The sequence below is a fragment of the Pseudophryne corroboree genome, chromosome 8, assembly GCF_028390025.1.
Source record: "Pseudophryne corroboree isolate aPseCor3 chromosome 8, aPseCor3.hap2, whole genome shotgun sequence".
NCBI lineage: Eukaryota > Metazoa > Chordata > Amphibia > Anura > Myobatrachidae > Pseudophryne > Pseudophryne corroboree.
The window spans coordinates 14,629,224-14,649,450 of NC_086451.1; the positions used below are offsets into that span (position 1 = coordinate 14,629,224).

A 20,227-nucleotide genomic window follows, 5' to 3' on the forward strand; every position below is an offset into this window, starting at 1 on the left:
GGGACGCGAAAGCGGTGAGTGCTTTCGTACGGAACCGTCCTGTCACAGGCTTCTTATCGCAATGTGCACTGAGAGTGATCCAACTGGATCTCTCCCAGTGTCCACTGTGCTGAATGCATTCTACGACCGGGTCATAAACCAACAAGTCCTATACCTCAAAGGACAGGTCTTACCGGAGCTGTCATTTGTGAATTTTTTTTCCAAGCACATAGGGGGTCATTCAGAGTTGATCGCTCGCTAGCTGTTTTTAGCAGTCGTGCAAACGCTATGCCGTCGCCCTCTGGGAGTGAATCTTAGCTTAGCAGAAGTGCGAACGAAAGGATCGCAGAGCGACTACAAAAAAAAATTGTGCAGTGTCAGAGTAGCTCCAGACCTACTCAGCGCTTGCGATGACTTCAGACAGTTCAGTTCCTGTTTTGACGTCACACACATGTTCGCCCAGCCACGCCTGCGTTTTTCCTGGCACGCCTGCGTTTTTCCGAGCACTCCCTGAATTAGTCAGTTGACACCCAGAACGCCCTCTTTCTGTCAATCACTCTGCGGCCAGCAGTGCGACTGAAAAGCTTCGCTAGACCTTGTGTGAAACGACATCGGCCGTTGTGAAAGTACGCTGCGCGTGCGCATTGCGCCGCATACGCATGCGCAGAAGTGCCGTTTTTTGCATCATCGCTGAGCAGCGAACATTTTCAGCTAGCGATCAACTCAGAATGACCCCCAGAAGCCAATCAGGTATGAATTGCACATGTGCCAGTGAATGCCAGACAGCCAATGGCCATCTCAGCCCAGCGAGCGCCTCTGCCTGATTGACAGGCAGAGGTGGTGGCTGGGTGGGAGGGGGTGGGCCGGCGGCGTTGGGCCGCCATTTGGGGGGCACGGTCCGGGCAACGCAGGAACGAGCGGGAACGCAGCCGCTGCGACCCGGACAGCGATGGGTAGCTCCCTGCCAGCGCACAGTTGCACAGTAGGGAGCTACTCGTCAAGTACAAAAGCATGCTTTTGGTACTTGTGGGGGGGTAGGGCCTGACATGCGGGGTGAACTAACCCTGTGCTGGGCGTCCTCCTGCATGTCTGTGTAACAGATCATAGATTTGCTAAATTTAGCACATCTGCGATCAGGTCTGAATTAGGCCCACAGTCTTTGTGTAAGTGACTTTTTTTGTATCATAGACAAATCTTGTTGACATTTTAGGATTGAGACGTGTTTTTCTTATATTTTTATTATTAAAGCATCAAATGCAATATAAGATGACGCTAAAAAAGGTAGTACAAGGAAAAGAATGTACAGTATATAAGACATTCATTGATGAGAATATACAACGTAACACATCTAGTAACCAATACAGAGGAAGCTGGAAAGTATGACGTCCAGATCACTAGGTGATAGCGCGCTACCGGCCGCATGTGCGTAATGTAACAGGGGGTTTGTAAAACTATGGCTAATGGGGCAAAATGTAATCATTACTGCATGGCCGCTATATTAATGATGGCTGAAATTACTTATAGACATTGTCAGTATAGTATAGTATATATTTTTCAAAAAATAATATCACCAATACAAAGTTCTTATTTTCATTTTTCTTTTCTTTTTTTGTGGGCGTTGAGGTAGACCTCCATGGCGGATTTTGTCACTGTATCTGAGTACTGTATGCTCTACATAAAAGGAGCGCTGCGCACATTTGCAGTTTGTAAATGACTTATTGTGTAGGTTACGGTATAGGTTTCACATGGAATAAAATTTATTGATACTCCCAGCAGTGCTGGAGATTCTCCATCGAGCCACATGGGGGCAGTCATGCGTCACTTTGGGTCCTGAAATTTCAAAGTGCAGCCGCTCATCATTTTCTTGTAATGCTCTTCAAAGGCCTCGCTCTGCTGAGCCATAAACAGGGTCTTCCAGTCGCCCACTGTACCTGTCAGAGGGGGAAACAAAACGCCACATAAATGTAGCCTGTGCCAGATGACAGGGAATTACCCACCTGTAATACTGTAAGCAGGGTCGAAACTAGGATTTTTGTCACTGGAGGAGGGCAGCAATTTGCACCCCCTTTCCCCCTACTGAAATCCCCCCAATTCAAGGTACGCCACACAGAAGTGCAACCTTATACACATAACACCGCACAGTAGTACCCCTTATACATGTTATGCCACACAGTAGTAGTGCCCTTTGCAGCACATTATGCCACACAGTAGTGCCCTTATACACATTATGCCATACATTAGTAGTGCCCTTATACACATTATGCCACACATTAGTAGTACCCTTGTACACATAATGCCACACAGTAGTAATTCACCTTATACACATTATGCCACACATTAGTAGTGCCCTTATACACATTATGCCACACATTAGTAGTGCCCTTATACACATTATGCCACACATTAGTAGTGAGCCCTTATACACTATGACACACTTTAGAAATACCCTTATGCCACTTGGTCCACTGGCTGCTGAGAGAGGTCAAAGAAAGTAGCCAATATGCTACAATGGGCAATGCCAGTCCGAGTTATTGTAGTGTCAAAGTCAAAAATATTATTGTCACACGCACCAAGTACAAACACCACACAGATGGCCTCCGTGCGCTTACTTGTTCTGCCGTGCGCGCGCATATTTGCAAGTTGCGTACGACCGATCATGCGGTCCTGCGTATTAGCGCGTGGTATGAGCAATTACGGTAGCATATGTATTTGCACGGAAAAGCCACAAAGACATATCTCATATTTAATCCACATAGTGCAAAATGTACACATAGTCCACATGCACCACACCAGCAATTTATACTTGTTTAAAAGGTACAATAACAAAGGGATTCACCTTTACAGGCTATGAGGGGACAGCATTAGGTTAGGAGGTGGTGTTTGGTATCCAGTTGTAGGGTATTTTAAGAGCAACATTCCGGTAGCAGTTTGCAGAAGATAGCACGCTCTTGCGCATAGATATGCGCAGGAACAGAATATTACTATTATACTGTATTTAGTACTGTAGTCTGATATTCGGAGGGAACCCAGTGGAGACCAACTGCAAGTGCACCTGTACCAGGCATCGCCCACCAATTCAAACCAACCTATGACCTCTCCTGTACTGTAAATGACCAGCCCTTTGACCTATAGGTGAAGAGATTACAGTTTCTATTGTATTATGTTTTAGCCAAATGTATAAAAAGCCAAACTGCCTGGCCGGTCTCTCTCTCTCTCTTTCTGAAGGTCATCTTGCTTGATTGACTGAACACCGGGTCCGTGTGGCGCTGGCGAAACAAACGTATGTACCATTGATTGTAGCCCCTTTTCTCTGATTGTGATTGTATTGTTATTGTAACCCCCTTTTTGCAATTATATGTTGGTGGGTCGGATGCCAGCATTTTAAATACAATTGGTGTTGTGTCTCTTTCCTGCTAAGGTTTAAAGTGTATTTTAGCCACACGTGTAGCTGCATTGTGCTTACAGCGTGTCGGTGTGTGTGTACGCTAAGTGAGTAAAAATTACGTAGGTTAAAGACTACATCCAGCAGCCACAGCCGCTCGAATTTCAGTGTAAAAGGTATTGCTTTTTCTGTCCTATATGTAAATCAGCTTTTACAGTAGATGATTTTGGTAAACTGCAGGGATATTTAAATGATATGGAAACAGCTGTTTATGCCTGAATTAAAGAGTTGATGAGTTTGATAAATAGGCCCCTATTTCCAGTACGTACCGGGTTCCAACTGTCATTATCCTGCATTAATCAGGTGGAAGCTGAGATCTGATTGCACAAACTGCGTATGCACCAAAGAGAGAACAAGCGTGTAATGGCGATGAAGAACCGTACATACTTATATCACACTTACACATTAATGAGGAACTGGTCATTCTCATATTGCCAAAGCTCAGTGAGGGCGTATTCACGCAGACAGGGGCTAAACAGACCTGGACAAACACTAGACACCTGGGCACTTTATTTTTACTGATTATATGATCACTTACTGCTGCGATTGTTCGGTTGCCCCTTTCTGGGCTGAGTGCCGCTGCTGGAGACTTTTGCGCAGCGTTGTCACAGCTGGGGTGTACCGCTGTCTATTGGAGCATCCCATTACCCCTATGCGTATTCAGCACCATCGCCGCTGGAGCCCTGTCCACCTGAGTTGCCGCCGCTGGGACTTGTTGTTGGTGCAGGCGGCGACCTTAGCATCTTTTATATCCACTGAGCAGCGCTGCGCTCTGTGCCCCCGCTACACATGGGCCGGGCCGAGGAGTGCGCCATCCAGACGGGGCAACATCCACTCTAATTATGTCCTGGATCCACATTATTAAATATATATTTTTATTTCTATTGTTATATAACTACAGTGTGCCCTGATATCTGTATTACATCTGCCATATCAGATGTGGTGGTTTTATTTTTAAAAGCGCTGTTCCTCTTCGGTAAGCATCAATACACCTAGTATGGGGGGATGCGGTTAATATACCGGCAGTCGGGATCCCAGCGTTCAGGATACTGATGCCGGAAACCCTACAGCTGGGGAAATGCCAGCGGTCGGAATCCCAACCGCAGCCCGGTATTCCCACTCGAGTAGGAATATAAATTGTGGCGAGTGCGGCAAACCTGCGAGGAGACTCGCTCCGTCGCTGCCCGGATTCCGGCTGACGGGATGCCACTCTTCGCAACTAACAAATAAACTAAACAAAGAGACTGTTGCTGATGCGGGCAGCAGGTGTCAGACAGAACCTCTAGGACCCAGCGGGCCTTCGTTGGCAATCAGCAACATTTAGTGGTTCATTTGGCCCAGGTAAGGGGCTCTGCCATTTGGTGTCACACAGACGTAGAAGCCAACCATAGAGACATAGCAGGAAACGGACAACCAGATTACTGCCCTCTGGAAACTAGATAGAGCGGAATCATCCTCTAAGTGCTTCTAGTTCCTATATCCAAGTGCTAAGGAACCCACCAGACCGCAAAATATATGGAGAACAGGTTTGTATGGCAGTGACATCAGGGGACACTTACACCCTATATGTGAGGTAAGACTGTGATAGTGAAGATATTCTGGAACACTGTTGTATAAATATCTAATACGGGGCCTGAATCAGCATGGATCGCTAAAGCAAAATCTTTCTCTAATGGGCAAAACCATGTGCACTGTAGGTGGGGCAGATGTAACATGTGCAGAGAGAGTAGGGTGTGTACACACGGTCAGGGTCGGTTCGAGCCCTCTCTGCGGCCCGGGCAGGAAATGGGGGCGTGGCTTAATACAGGGGGCGTGGTCAATTACGCCCCCTGTACAGTAGTAGCGGTGCGCGATGACGTCATCGCGCACCGCACAGCAAAGGTTCTCTCCACGAAGGGAAACTAGACGCGTAGCGTCTAGTTCCCTTCACAGGGGGACACAGCCGGGGGACACAGCAGGCAGCGGAGGGCACAGCAGTAGCGGGTCTTGCCATGGTGCGGCGCCCTCCGGATGGCACCAGCGCCCTCTGGAAGGCGGCGCCCCGGGCAAAAGTCCTGCTTGCCCGTGGCAAGATCCACTACTGCACACGGTGAGATCCCTGCTATGTTCGATTTTGACTATGCGATTTCCCTTGAACTCCCCCAGAGCCCAGATAGCACAGATTGTACAGATTTTGACTATGGGGGACATTTACTAAGCAGTGATAAGAGTGGAGAAGTGAGCCAGTGGAGAAGTTGCCCATGGCAACCAATCAGCACTGAAGTAACATCTATAATTTGCATACTATAAAATGATACAGAGCTGCTGATTGGTTGATGGGGAAATATCTCAACTGGCTCACTTCTCCGCTCTTATCACTGCTTAGTAAATGTCCCCCTAAGTGCCAATTTTGGCTATACTTTATACTAGATTGTACACTAGATAGTCAAGATTGACTTGCCTGCACAGTCTATCTAGCCTTACGATACCGATCCCACGGGAGTGCGCGTCGGGATCGAATCTGTATCACAAGCTGCCTAGCACCGTGAGATATGCACTAACTTTTCATAAGATTTTGACTATATAGTCAAAATCTCACAGATTTATCTCACCGTGTGTACACACCCTTAGATTTGGGTGGGTTATTTTGTTTCTGTGCAGGGTAAATACTGGCTGCTTTATTTTTACACTGCAATTTAGATTTCAGTTTGAACACACCCACCCAAGTCTAAAGGTCCATAAACACTGGGCGATGTTGAGCTGAGAGCAGGTCACGTTTGGTGTGTTGAGCTGCTTTCAGCTCAAAGCCGCCCAGTGTGTATGGACGAGCGGTGAGTACTGAGCGCTGATGCACGCTCCCGCTTCATCGCTGGCGGCCGCCGTTCATCTACTGGTATTACCAGTAGATGAACGGCGGGGTGAGCGGCTTTCTATGGCGTCCTGCTATGGAAAGCCGCTCACCCCCCGCTGACATCGCTGGGCAGGGGGGAAAAGCGCTCAGTGTGTATGCACCTTTAGATTTTGCTTTTGCGATCTATGCTGAATCCGGCCCACAATGCAGATATACAGCGTATACTGTTAAATGATTGCGGGTTGTAATTCGCCATGAAACAGTAACCACTGCGCAGATAGCTCTGTGAGGCCGGTACAGCAGCGAGCTGGAGCAGACGCCGCTTACACAATAATAGGGGCAAAAAGCTGATGGTAATTAAAGAGACAATCTATGACGAGTGTTTGGAAACAACAAGCAAATAACATATGTAATGGACTAGCCCATGAAGTTCTTTCTTCTCTGCGTTGGTAATTCTGCGAATGATGCAATGTGGAATGCAACAGGCTATAAATAGAATTGCACTGGTGATAAAACATCTAACCGCATGGAGACATTTTCATAACACGGTACTGCGCAATCTGATCACATCGCCGACCCTCCCTAACTTCAGCTTGGACACTCTGCAGGCACTGGACAGGGCATAGACATATGCACGGAAGCAGGGGGGAGGATTCCGGTTGCCTGGAAACCCCCCTCCTCTTGGCATGTGGCTCAAATTATGACACTAGCAGTGGTATATAATGCAATTACTAGTGCTGCAGCCACATCATGCAGTGTAAGGGACATGACCAGTGTCAGCAGCTTCTTCTACCAAGTTTGCTGTGTGTGTGGATCTGAGGGGGTAATTCAGACCTGGGGTGTAATTCAGACCTGATCGCTAGGCTGCGTTTTCGTACAACCTGCAGATGTAACATGTGCAGAGAGAGTTAGATTCGTGTGGGGTGTGTTCAAACTGAAATCTAAATTGCAGTGTAAAAATAAAGCAGCCAGTATTTACTTTGCACAGAAACAAAATAACCTACCCAACTCTACCTCTCTCTGCACATGTTACATCTGCCCCACCTGCAGTGCACATGGTTTTGCCCACTGCTAACAAGTTTGCTGCAACGATCCGGTCTGAATTACCCCCTGAGTCCTCAATCAGTGCACTAGACCAGAGAGTAGCTTCCAGGAAGAAGAGACCGGAGTCTTACCATGAGGTGGGAGAATGTGTGCTGAGAAAGTGCAGCACTCTGCATATATAGTGTTAAATATTAATACTGTTTTCCATACATTAATGTCCAGGGTCGTTACAGGGTTCGTTTATCACTCCCCCAGACTCCCGCACTTGCTCCAGTGTTCCGCAGAGTGGTAGATTGTGGACTGCATTTGGAAACCCCCCTGTAGAAATCCTGCATTTGCCACTGCAGGGGATGACATCAGAGCAGCCTGAAACTTCTCCAGCAACAAAATGGCCTTGGGGGCAGAGTGGTCATCAAAACTACTCAGCTTTTCTATAGCATCTTATACCAAAATGTAAAAGTATCCGGATGATAGGTCGACAGAGGAAAGGTCGGTATGAGTTTTTTGGAATTTATTTTAATTTTCAGGACTTTTTCAGACTTTACTATCCACGTGGACTACAACTGGAATAGTAACCAGTGTCGAGCGGAGGGGACGCGGTGCACTAACTGGAAGGAAAATTTTCAAACCAAAAAAAAAACAACCCATTAAAAAATCATGTTGACCTTTTCATCACGTCAACTTTGTGCAACTTGACCAATTACATTGTCGACCTTCAGACTGCCGATCCATTGATCCTATAAACAATGTACACAGGTGTATTATACGGGTCCTGGAGTGGATGACTTTCCCTCGGGACTTCCAGAAGCTCAAATCATTACCGTCCGCAAACCAGGGAAAAATACAAAAAACGAAGCCAGGATTAAAGCCCTTGTGAGGCTTGCCCACGCTCTTTTTCCGTGCGCACATTAGGATGCCTGGCCCGAATTACAGCCCCAGTCCGTCCCTGCACATAGTACAAATTGTAACACTTTTCTTTAAAACTAAACGTGATCTGAGAACTCCTGGTAAGCTGGCGCCAAAACTACACATCTCACCTTTTCTCATAAAGTCTCCCTGTGATTGGTCAATTAGGTATTTGGGGAAGTCGGAGTAATTGGCCATCGGGTTGTTCTTCATGTGCTCGAAAGTGGTGAGTTTTGCAATCTTATTTATTACGTCATCCGAGAGGTCTTTGCCCAAGAATTGCGCCACCCTCCGAATCTCCTGCAGGGGGGTCTATGGGTTGCAGAGAATGGGAATGAAGTGCAATTAGACAAAGATACATAACATAGTAAAAGTCAGCTTTATGTTCACACTATTCTGGCAAAGGCTCCGCAACAGCTAAAAGTGCTGTAATACGCTCTGCGCACTCTCCGTCCGGTGCAGTAATAGATAACTTTATGAATAAGTGTCAAATATAAAATAGGCGTGGCGCCCCGTTCTTTCATTGAACGTAATAAACTTTTACCATCAGAAGACACGTTGTTCTAAACTGTAATCTTAATCCCTCAGGTACCAAAGTATAAAGGAGCAATACACACAAATATAAAATACTGTATCTATGTATAATGTAGACATGTCTAAATTAACCATTAATAAAATGTGCTTCGCAATGGTTGCTGTTGGTCCTCGAGAATCTTTGAACGGGGACCGCCGGTCAGCAACAGGATTGTGTGAAGGATCTATTCGCACGGGAGTTCGCAAGGAGATTGACAGGAAGAGGGCGTTGTGGGTGTCAACTGACCGTTTTCAGGGAGTGTCTGGAAAAATGCAGGTGTGCCCAAGCGTTTGAAGGGAGGGTGTCTGACGTCAAATCCAGCCTCGATCAGCAAGAAACAATCGTAGCGGCTGAGTAAGTCCTGGGCTGCGCAGAGACTGCACAAAATCAGTTTGTGCAGCTCTGCTACACATCCGAACGCACACTTGCACAGCGATTTAATCCTCCCCCTGTAGGCGGCGACTATCTGATCGCAGGGCAGCGAAAAACGCACCCTACCGATCAGGTCTGAATTACCTCAAATATTCCATTAGATCAGCTGCGTCCATCCAGCAGAGAGACAAATCTGTACTCCAATAATAAAATAATAATAATAAAATAATAATAAAATAACTGTTTGTCTTCAGTAGAGTGTATGCTGATAAATACTAACTTTAGCACCATAACATTGCATCATCATTTTCTCACCTTTTTCATATCCTCAAAAAATACGTATAACATGTTGCGTTTGTCTTTCTGCTCCCAGAATCCCTTCACGTGCTCATACCAGGAGCCCCAGGCCACTGCCAATAGAGGAACCGGTTTTAAGGAGCAAATCAGACGCACACACACACATGTTGTATAAATACACACACATAGAACTCAGACTTCAATACATCCTGGTCTTGGTGTAGTTGTAAACGAAAGTGTGTGCTCTTCACAGCATGAGGTCACGTGTAGAGGACACTTTACTCCTGTACAAATCTCCATTTTAGAAACAATAAGTCTACACAGGTGACACAAATCTCTTAAGGAGAATAGATCTGAGGAACCTTCCGTAAGGCAAATCTCCTCCCTGAGAAAGCATGAAACTTCCCACCAAAGTGACTAGTTTGACAAGTAGACCCTGTGTTGTAAGAACAAAGGGATTTATGCACCTATCTAAGCAAAGCTGCACCAATCAATTAATTTTGGTAGGGAGAAAGTTAATCCCAAAGGTGGGGACCCAGGAGCAGCCTCCTGGAAAGATAAAATGTCTGTTGAAATTAAGAAAGTTGTTAATTCTACGTGGGAGCCGCTACAATCTGGGAATGCATCAAACTCCCCACAACAGAATTCTTAAAGTTTCCGTCGTAAGTCTTGGATTTCTGAATTTATTCATATTTTATTTTATTTCTGAAATTATTTTGCACTCATAATCTGAATGTCAAAATATGTAATATCCTTTTGTAACCAAAGCCTTGGAGACATTTTTGGAATTAAATACGTTTAATCTAGTGCATGCTCCGTGATTCTTATTGAACTTGCAAGCCTGTGAGGCCCAATGCTACATACCTGTCTGTAATTAAGTGTGAAGTATTAATAGTGGTGCAGACAACGCAAGGCCTCTATTGTTTTCCTTCATGGCGGCAGAGAACTTGTGTATTTATCAGTGAGCACAGCCACAACCCAGCTGTCTAAGATTGGGGTATCTGAAAGTAGGCTGGAATCGTGACACTATATCAGGCTTTTTCAACCAGTGTGCCGTGGCACACTAGTGTGCCGCAACCAGTTGCAAGGTGTGCCGCGGAGCCAGAGCAGCTTCCTGTACCTTCAGAATGAACTGTTGGCTCGGGCTGTTCTTAGAGGATCAGTCATGCTCCGGCCGTGACCTATGCCTTGATGACACGGCAGTGTGATATCATAGGTCACGGCCGCCGCGTCTCACCATCCAGCCAGCCCACCCACCTGTATACACATCTTCCAGTTCCTGCCTGCATCAACAGCTTTCCTTGCCCGCCCACATCCACACCTGCCCAACCGCCCGCTGCTCAGTATTCACAGCAATCCACTATGAACAACCCCCGCCACTGAGGGACAGGGAGGAGGACGGCTAACCAGTAGGGGCTAATATTTGTTATGTTATTTCTCCTGTGGGCAGCTATAGGATTTATGGATTTATGGGGGGGGGACAATGTGAATAATTCATGTGGGGAGCAATAGGATTTATGTGGGGAGAAATTTGATTTATTTATGTGTGAGCAACATGATTTATGTGGGGAACAATGTAATTGTTTTTCCTGTGTAGGCCAATGTATGTGTGGATTCTTTTTTTACTGTGAGGGCCAATGTGTGTTTTTGTTTATTTTTTTTCTGTGGGGAACTGATGGTGTGCCTTGGAAATTTTAAATTATTGTTTGGTGTGCCGCGAGTAAAAAAAGGTTGAAAATCACTGCCCTATATATTACTCTTTAGGACTCGGCATGGGGCAAGTTTTGATGTTGTGACCGATAGCGGTGTGACGCACCAAGCATGACAGCAGTGCCTGGAGATGCTGGAAGTGGGCGCATCAGTCCTTGCACAGTCAGACGCATGGCTGTACATTCAGGGAGAGATGCACCCACGGACGCTGCTGATTCTGACTTGCAATGAGGCCCCTCAGTGTGTCTGTAGCAGAGCGCCTTCACACATGTGCAAACTTTAGCCACCTGCAGTAAGTGCACACTAGCAAATCATGGAAGAGTTTAAATGTGATGTCACTGGGAGGAGGAGCTTTCTCCCATCCCGCAGTCACTCTGCTCACCGTCTCCCTTCATAAACCGTTCCAGGAAGCTGTCCCATGACACCGGGTCAGGGTGGATCTGTACAGTTTGGTCAAAGTAATAGAAGGAATTCACCGTATCTCTGGCGTTTCTTGCAACGTATATCACCTGGAGAGAACAACGCTGACACATTATCACATTCATCACATTTATGACCAGCCATTAACCAATCCACAAGTGTCAGACATAAGGGGACATAAAGAGCCCAGCAGGGCAAATCAGTGGTAGGGGCTTATGCTTAAGGGGTGTGGCCAGCCACCAAAGGGGGTGTGGTGCTTGGCTGAGCATTAGAGAATGCATAGTCTGGGCCCTTTGTAAATATGTCCACATATACCACATTGTTACACTATGCATGTGATAGGGGGTCCTGGCAGACCCCAGCCAGTGTCTAATACTCAATGAGAACTGCATTAGGTCTAGTGAAGGTGAAATATCTACCATTGTAGAAAGACCATCAACTACAATTGTAAGCTCTTACCACTGGGATGACTTAATTACAGGTTAGTGAGTGAATCTAGAGCTACATCATTCCAATCATTGGCAGGAACTGGGTTCATTGCCAAAACCTACAGCAACCAAGAGGAGGGGACAGCGGTGTGTCGTGACGGTCCACTGTAATTGGGAGGAGGGCGAATCTTGGTGTAGATTCCATAGAAGTGAACCAAACACTCAATGTTCCTCAGTGGTTCTGCTCCACCAGGTAACAACTTCTAATAGAGTAACAATGTATTTGAGCACCCCATCTAGAACCTGATCCCTAGAGGAGGGGGTGGGTACTTAACAGCGACGACCCCTGGGGATTTTCAATGTACCCGTGTGGGCCAGTCAACCATGCCCATACCTTGCAGTTGTGCTCCCAGAAAGACGGTGGAACCAGCTGGATGGGTAGGTGACTCTTCAGCACCCGGGGTGAGGGCATCGCATTCACCTCTTCTACACCTGCAATGATCAGATCAGAGGGACAACATTCAGCCACCGGAACCCTCACAGGGGAGACACTGCTGGCCTCGGGCCTAGAGGGCAGTTACATCTTTGCCGACCTGGTGTAACCGACTGCACTATACACACTCTACTCTACTCTTCTACATTCTGCATAGATACCACATACACGGTCTATTGATGTGAGAGGTGAACTTCGGCTACGAAGGTGCGTGAGGACCGAACGACACGCTACATTGGTTCAGCTCACCATCAAAATGTACCTGGGGACTACCAGCCGTGTGTCTAATACGACAGTTCAGCCCGTCTACTCATCATGTTAAAAATGTGATAACTGAGTTTTGAACTCGCTGGGGGTTCAGCGAGCATTTCAGAGGCATACCTCAGTACCTAAAGCATAAATAAATACTGCGGAGTCAGGTTCTCAGGATTGTGATACGTTTGTCCTTTCACACACTAGGTAAAACTAATACCAGCTATGTGACGGAGTATGTAAACTGTAGCAATAACAGAGAGACACTCCTAAATGTGCATTAAAATGTGACAACAGACAATTTAACTAGTTGCTTACAGTCAGCAATGTTACAGCTCTCTAGGAATAAGTTTATGATTCTGTGAGTTTGCGGTGTTAGCTCCTCGCCAGATTCTCCAGTCTGTGTTCTCACATGATCGGGAGCCAGGAGAGGCCGGATATTTTCAATTTGGAGATTACCGGCCGCAGCGGGCTGGTTAGCTCCTACGCTTGAAAAAGTACATATTGTAGGTGTGAGAACCCCCTGGATGAACTGAAGGTGGAGCGAAAAGCCACAGGCTACCCAGCAGGGAGGGATCTAAGAAGATCCCTCTGCTGCACAATATACTATGTGGGCTTAGAAACTCCGTCATTCATCAAATTCCCGAAAAAAACAAAACATATTGGGGGTCATTCCGAGTTGATCGCTCGCTAGCTGTTTTTAGCAGCCGTGCAAACGCTATGCCGCCTCCCACTGGGAGTGTATTTTAGCTTAGCAGAAGTGCGAACAAAAGGATCGCAGAGCGGCTACAAAATAATTTTGTGCAGTTTCAGAGTATCTTCAGACCTACTCAGCGCTTGCGATCACTTCAGACTGTTCAGTTCCTGTTTTGACGTCACGAACACGCCCTGCGTTCGTCCAGCCACGCCTGCGTTTTTCCTGGCACGCCTGCATTTTTTCGAACACTCCCTGAAAACGGTCAGTTGACAACCAGAAACGCCCACTTCCTGTCAATCACTCTGCGGCCAGCAGTGCGACTGAAAAGCTTCGCTAGACCTTGTGTGAAACTACATCGGTCGTTGTGAAAGTACGTCGTGCGTGCGCATTGCACCGCATATGCATGCGCAGAAGTGCCTTTTTTTGCATCATCGCTGCGCAGCGAACATTTTTAGCTAGCGATCAACTCGGAATGACCCCCTTTATCGGAACTTGTGAGTGTTACTGTACAACATCCTGTGAGGCGTACGGCCCCGAATGTGTTCACAAGCTGCTATAAATATACATGGCAGCTTCAGCAGCTGTGGCTGTGTTGTACAAGGGTATTAATTGTTAGGCCCCTCCCCCTAGTGGCAAAATGCAGCGAATCAGGGGTCAGTTGTGAAGGGGCAGGGACAAAATTACCTGATTCTATTGGAATTGTTTCATATGGGCTCCGCTCCCTCCCAAATGACCTACGGGGCGTGGTTTAATCATATAATACCCACTCTCGCTGTCTGTCAGGGGGGTTTCTGGGTACTCTGGACCCTTTATACAGCCTTGTCAGCGGGCCCTCTGGGACCAGCAGGGCCCCCTGGACCAACAGGGCCCAAAGCAGCCGCTTTGGTTGCCTTGTGGTAAATCCTCCACTGGGATCAGAGCCAGATTTACACACAAACGCATTTCCATGTTCCCCCCGCAGACCAGAAGCATCTTACTACATTTCTTTTAGAAATACAGGTTGAGTCTCCCTTATCCAAAATGCTCGGGACCAGAGGAATTTTGGATATGGGATTTTTCCGTATTTTGGAATAATTGCATACCATAATGAGATATCATGGTGATGGGACCTAAATCTAAGCACAGAATGCATGTATGTCACATATACACCTTATACACACAGCCTGAAGGTAATTTTAGCCAATATTTTTTATAACTTTGTGCATTAAACAAAGTGTGTCTACATTCACACAATTCATTTATGTTTCATATACACCTTATACACACAGCCTGAAGGTCATTTAATACAATATTTTTAATAACTTTGTGTATTAAACAAAGTTTGTGTACATTGAGCCATCAAAAAACAAAGGTTTCACTATCTAACTCTCACTCAAAAAAGTCCGTATTTCGGAATATTCCGTATTTCGGAATATTTGGATATGGGATACTCAACCTGTATAATTTTGTGCACAGTCTCCATTTATCAGAGCCAGGGGCGGTGTAAGAGAGGAGGTGGCTTGTGTGCAGCGCTCTGTGGTGCAGTAGACTTCGGCATTGTAAAAAAAGGGGGAGAGAAGAGAAAGTTGACTCTTGTTTGGGCGCACTCTTGAAAACGTTAATACAAACTGATTAGATCATGTGTTTAAAACTTAGCTTTGGCATTGTGCAAGATACAACTGCCCACACACAGGTCTCCGGGAACATGGCGACCGTGCTATGTTTCACGGTGACTTCTCTAATCTCAGGCCTCTGCGCCATTTCCCCCAGTGATTTCTGCTGCTGCGGAGAAGTGAGCAGAATTATAGGAGTGCAGGGTATGCCAATGATCGCAATCATCTATAGATGATTAGGTAATGAACAACCTTATTTATGCATACGTATAAAGCATACTTACCTACATTCTGGCTGCTCTCTGCGGGAGAGAGCAGCCAGGTCGTCTCAGAAGGCGGGCAGGGGAGGCTGTGACGTGGATGAAGGGGTGGTCCGGAGCCGGGATGGGGGCGGAGCGGGGGCGGAGTCACGATGACACTGCCTTTAAGCCACGCCCCCGCACTGTAATGCCGCGATCACCGGCATTACACTGCAGGGGGCGTGGCTATGATGACGCGATTCAGCAAGAATCGCGTCATCAACTGCCCGGACCGCCCACTTTACACACTAAGTGGGCGGACGGGCAGGGGGACCCCGCGAATCGGGAGACTTGCCTGCTCTTCCGGGGGGCCGGGAGGGTCACCCGATTTTCGGGAGCCTCCCGGCCATTCCGGGAGAGTAGGCAAGTATGGTATAAAGGCTGTACACAGCTGAACCGGCTACAGGATCATGAGCGCCGAATACTCATTGATGCGTGTGAGGGTTATGGATTCCCCAGATCTCAATCTGATCTGGAAAAACAAGTCAAAGACATGGAGGCTTCATCTTGCAACTTACAGGACCTGCTCTAACGTCTAGGTGCCAGATATCACAGGACACCTTCAGAGCATACTTACCAACTTTCTAGGTTCCACAAAGAATGAAAATGCAGTGCCAATGCACACTCCGCAGTACCAAGAAGTGCTATTCAGAATGATTATAGAAAACTCTGCAATCTATCATAGAGTAAATCAGAGGTTCTTGGTATACTTTTTGGCCAAAAAATATTAGCCCACCAACCAGCGCCTAGATGACCTCGTCTCCGGTGGGTCCCTAACACTAAGTTTGAATCCAAGGCACGGGATTCCAACAAGACGACAAGAGCCAGTCACCCCAGGGCAGCACACTAGTGAACAACAAAGGAATTAGAGCCACACCACGGGCAGTAATGCTGAACAGAAAGGGAGCTAATAGAGGCATGACTCTGAGTATGGGGACGGGCCATGTGCACTTATGGATGCTTGGATGTGTCATGTGACTAGGAAGTGCACTGTAGGCGGAACTCAGTCAGCAGGGATGCAGGTAGGAGACTCAGTGGACACTAGTGGGGGCAGAGTTACAATGAGTAGGGGATGAGACGGGCTACCAGTATTCAGACCCATCCCCAAGAGCAGTTTTAGGTGTCCTACGTCTGATAGCTCCAGGAACACTGGCAGCAAGAGAACATGCAGAAATGCATCTTCTCCCATGTAAACCCCTGACAATGAGCATGAGACCCCTGGGAATGAGCATGAAACCCTTGACAATGAGCGTGAGACCCCTGGGAATGAGCAGGAAACCCCTGGCAAGGAGCGTAAACTCAGAGCATGAAACCCTTGGCAACAAGCATGAGACCCCTGGCAATGAGCAGGAAACCCCTGGCGATAAGCAGGAAACCCCTGGCAATAAGCAGGAAACCCCTGGCAATGAGCACAGAACCCAGAGCAGGAAACTCTTGGCAACAAGCATGAGACCCCTGGCAACAAGCAGGTAATTTAAAAATAATTAGAAGCCTTACTGTGGGGCATAATTTGTAGGAGACCCTATTGTGTGTGGAGCAAATAATTATGCCAGGGGCACACCTTTATGTGGCATAATGTGTAATGGGCATTACAGAGTACGGCATAATGTGTGGCATAAGTTGTAATAGGCATAACAGGGTGAGGCATAACATGCAGCGGGCATTACGGTGTGTGGCATAAATTGTAATAGGCATTACGGTGTGTAGCATAATGTGTAATGGGCATTATGATGTGTGACATAAGTTGTAAAAGGCGTTACGGTGTGTGGCATAACATGTATTGGGCTTTACGTGTGTGGCATAATGTGTAATGGGCATTATGATGTGTGGCATAATGTGTAATGGGCATTATAGTGTGTGGCATAATGTGTAATGGGCATTACTGTGTGTGGCATAATGTGTAATGGGCATTATAGTGTGTGGCATAATGTGTAATGGGCATTACTGTGTGTGGCTTAATGTGTAATGGGCATTATGGTGTGTGGCATAATGTGGAATGGGCATTACAATACGTGGAATAATGTGTAATGTGCATTACGATGTGTGGTATAATGTGTAATGGGCAATACGGTGTGTGTCATAATGTGTAAGGAGCATTACTATAAGGAAAAATTATAAATAATGTAAAGGGCGTGAATCAGGGTTTTTTTTTTACTGTGTTTTTGTTTTTCCTATGTTGTATAAAGGACTCTTCCTGATGTAATGTGTATAAGGGGCTCTACATGGCGTAATGTGTATAAGGGGCTCTGCGCTACTGTGGTGTAATGTGTATAAAGGACTCAAACATGGCATAATGTGTATAAGGAGCTCTACCTGGCATAATGTGTATAAGGGGCTCTGCTCTACTGTGGTGTAATGTGTACAAGGGACTCTAACATGGCATAATGTGTATAAGGAGTTCTACCTGGCATAATGCGTATAAGGGGCTCTACTGTGTGGTGCAATGTGACTGATGGACACTACCATGCGGTGTAATGTGAATTGGTACTATTCTGTGGCCACGCCCCTTCCCCATGAAGACACACCCCTATATTGTGCTGCGCGCCTTCATCACGCACTAACCCTGTTTTGAATGGGGGGGAGCGCCAAAGGAAACTTTCGCCCTGGGCGCCACAAGGTCTAGAACCGGACCTGCTCATACCCATGTATGCCTTCCCAGTAATACACCTCACCACACATCACTACTGTGCACAAGAGTTTGGTCTCGATATGTTTAATTCTCAAAATGACAGAAAACCCTCTGGACAGCACACTATGTAATTGCTTTGATCTTTTCGGTATTTCATGCTGCGCAATAAAAAAGCTATATATAAAATAATAAAATGGGATTCAAATTGTATAAAGCTAAACTACCTTTGTGCAAAGCCGTCTCCGAACCTGCCAACAAACAAGGGGTTAATCTTTAACATTAATAACCATTAGAACATTCCGCCTGCTGACGGTGCCCCCCTATTAATTAGTGCACTACCTTAAATCAACTTCTGCTCTTCTTTCTTTCCTTATATAAGACAAAGCAGCGGACACTGTATACACTGTAATGCGCCCCACTCTGCTACTGGAGTTCAAAAAGTTCCTCCGCAGTGAGTGCGATCTATGGGGGTCATTCCGAGTTGATCGCTAGCAGCAATTGTTCCCTGTGCAGCGATGAGGCAAAAAAAGGCACTTCTGCGCATGCGTATGCGGCGCAATGTGCACGCGCGACATACTATTACAACGGCCGATGTAGTTTCACACAGGGTCTAGCGAAGCTTTTCAGTCGCACTGGTTGCCGCAGAGTGATTGACATGAAGTGGGCATTTCTGGGTGTCAACTGACCGTTTTCAGGGAGTGTTCGTAAAAACGCAGGCGTGCCAGGAAAAACTCAGGCATGGCTGGGCGAACGCAGGGCGTGTTTGTGGCGTCAAAACAGGAACTGAACAGTCTGAAGTGATCGCAAGCGCTGAGTAGGTTTTGAGCTACTGAGAAACTGCACAAAATAACTTTGTAGCCGCTCTGCGATCCTTTCGTTCGCACTTCTGCTAAGCTAAGATACACTCCCAGTGGGAGGCGGCATAGCGTTTGCACGTCTGCTAAAAACTGCTAGCGAGCGAACAACTCGGAATAACCACCTATGATACTATAACTACGACACATGTGTGATAGCGCTCAGTGTACCAGACGTGTCTCTTATTACCGGATGTGATGGATCTGTACCCCTGAGATAATCTCCATGCTTCCACAAATGTACCCAGGCATTATTAAACTATTAGTTTAAAACTAATATACACCATTGGTTTAAATTTAATATACACTATCTATACCTCCCACCATGACCCAACAGGGACAAAATGCTCTCTAGCTGGACTTCCTTTTTAATTTATGATTGCAATCACCTGTGATGAAACACCTTTCTTATCAATTAAATAGTTCAACACAAGTCACACCAATCATATATTAAGTGGGAAGTCCAGGTAGAGAGCATTTTGTCCCTCCTGGAATGGGACATGTTGGGAGGTATGCACAATTTAATATACATCCCCCTCCTTCCATTGGGGCCCCCTTGTCTTAAGTATCCCAGGCACCCCCAAGGCTTATTAATAAAAAACAACCAAAAATCAGCTATTTGTCACCCCGTATGCCCACCAATAGTCTGCCAACGAAGTTGTCACTTATTTGGGGTCCAGGAAGGTCTCCCCACTTATTCCTGCTTTTCTCCCAGGTAGCATGTGGCAAAAAAAGTTGCTCACCCTCACCGCGAGTACCGTGAATTGGCATTTCTAATTGGATGGTCATATTCTCATGTGCGCTCATTCGTGGGAAGTCTGCGAGTTTCATGAAACAAACTCTCATTCGCAGACTTGCAACTAATTGGAACGACCCCTTTATGTAGATAGATAAATAAGCAACAAATTATCTTTTATTTCATGCAAATAAAGTGTTTAAAAACAATTGTGTTGTCGTGTGACTTTGCATACACTGTATGGGGAGAACCGCTTAGCACAGTCACTGCAGAGGCACCTTTGAACTACCTATACATTCCATTTCCCTTGAGCTCAAAGTCCTGCTGGGGTGCTGCCAAAGGGGCTTGTGAGCAAGGACAGCAGTGAGCAGAGAGATCCGTCCTAGTTCAGCAGCCCCCTCGGTCGTTGATGCCCTTCCCTTACAGCTGGAGTCGATGCGTCCACTGCCGCCTGGAGTTATGCCACTGGGCAGCGCTAAGGCTGCCCTTAGACTCAAGGGTGATGTTACTACTGGTGAGGTATGGGTGGCAATCGGTAAGTTACCCATCGATGGATACCATTGATGGGTAACATCGATGGTGTTAAACCATCTGCAAGGAAACCATCGATGGTTTCACCCACCAATGGTCACTCCTGCTTTACAACACAGTAGGCTGTGGGACAATTAGAGCC

General features: G+C 46.5%; 1 protein-coding gene across 5 annotated transcripts in view; it reads right to left on the reverse strand.

Annotated features, from left to right (window-relative positions):
* Positions 1–1,201: 1,201 nt before the first annotated feature.
* LOC134948133 (sulfotransferase 1 family member D1-like) overlaps positions 1,202–20,227 on the reverse strand; it is a 183,742-nt gene continuing 164,716 nt past the window's right edge. For 3 of the 5 annotated variants that reach the window (XM_063935937.1, XM_063935934.1, XM_063935933.1), the window contains 5 exons: positions 12,397–12,494; positions 11,537–11,663; positions 9,463–9,557; positions 8,333–8,513; positions 1,202–1,910 (listed from right to left, as the gene is read on the reverse strand). In XM_063935937.1, coding sequence (XP_063792007.1) covers positions 1,798–1,910; positions 8,333–8,513; positions 9,463–9,557; positions 11,537–11,663; positions 12,397–12,494 — 614 coding nt within the window. In that variant the 3' untranslated portion in view covers positions 1,202–1,797. Of the gene's footprint in view, positions 1,911–8,332; positions 8,514–9,291; positions 9,341–9,462; positions 9,558–11,536; positions 11,664–12,396; positions 12,495–20,227 lie in introns of those variants that run through there. The other 2 variants (XM_063935936.1, XM_063935935.1) reach the window with 2 other exon arrangements.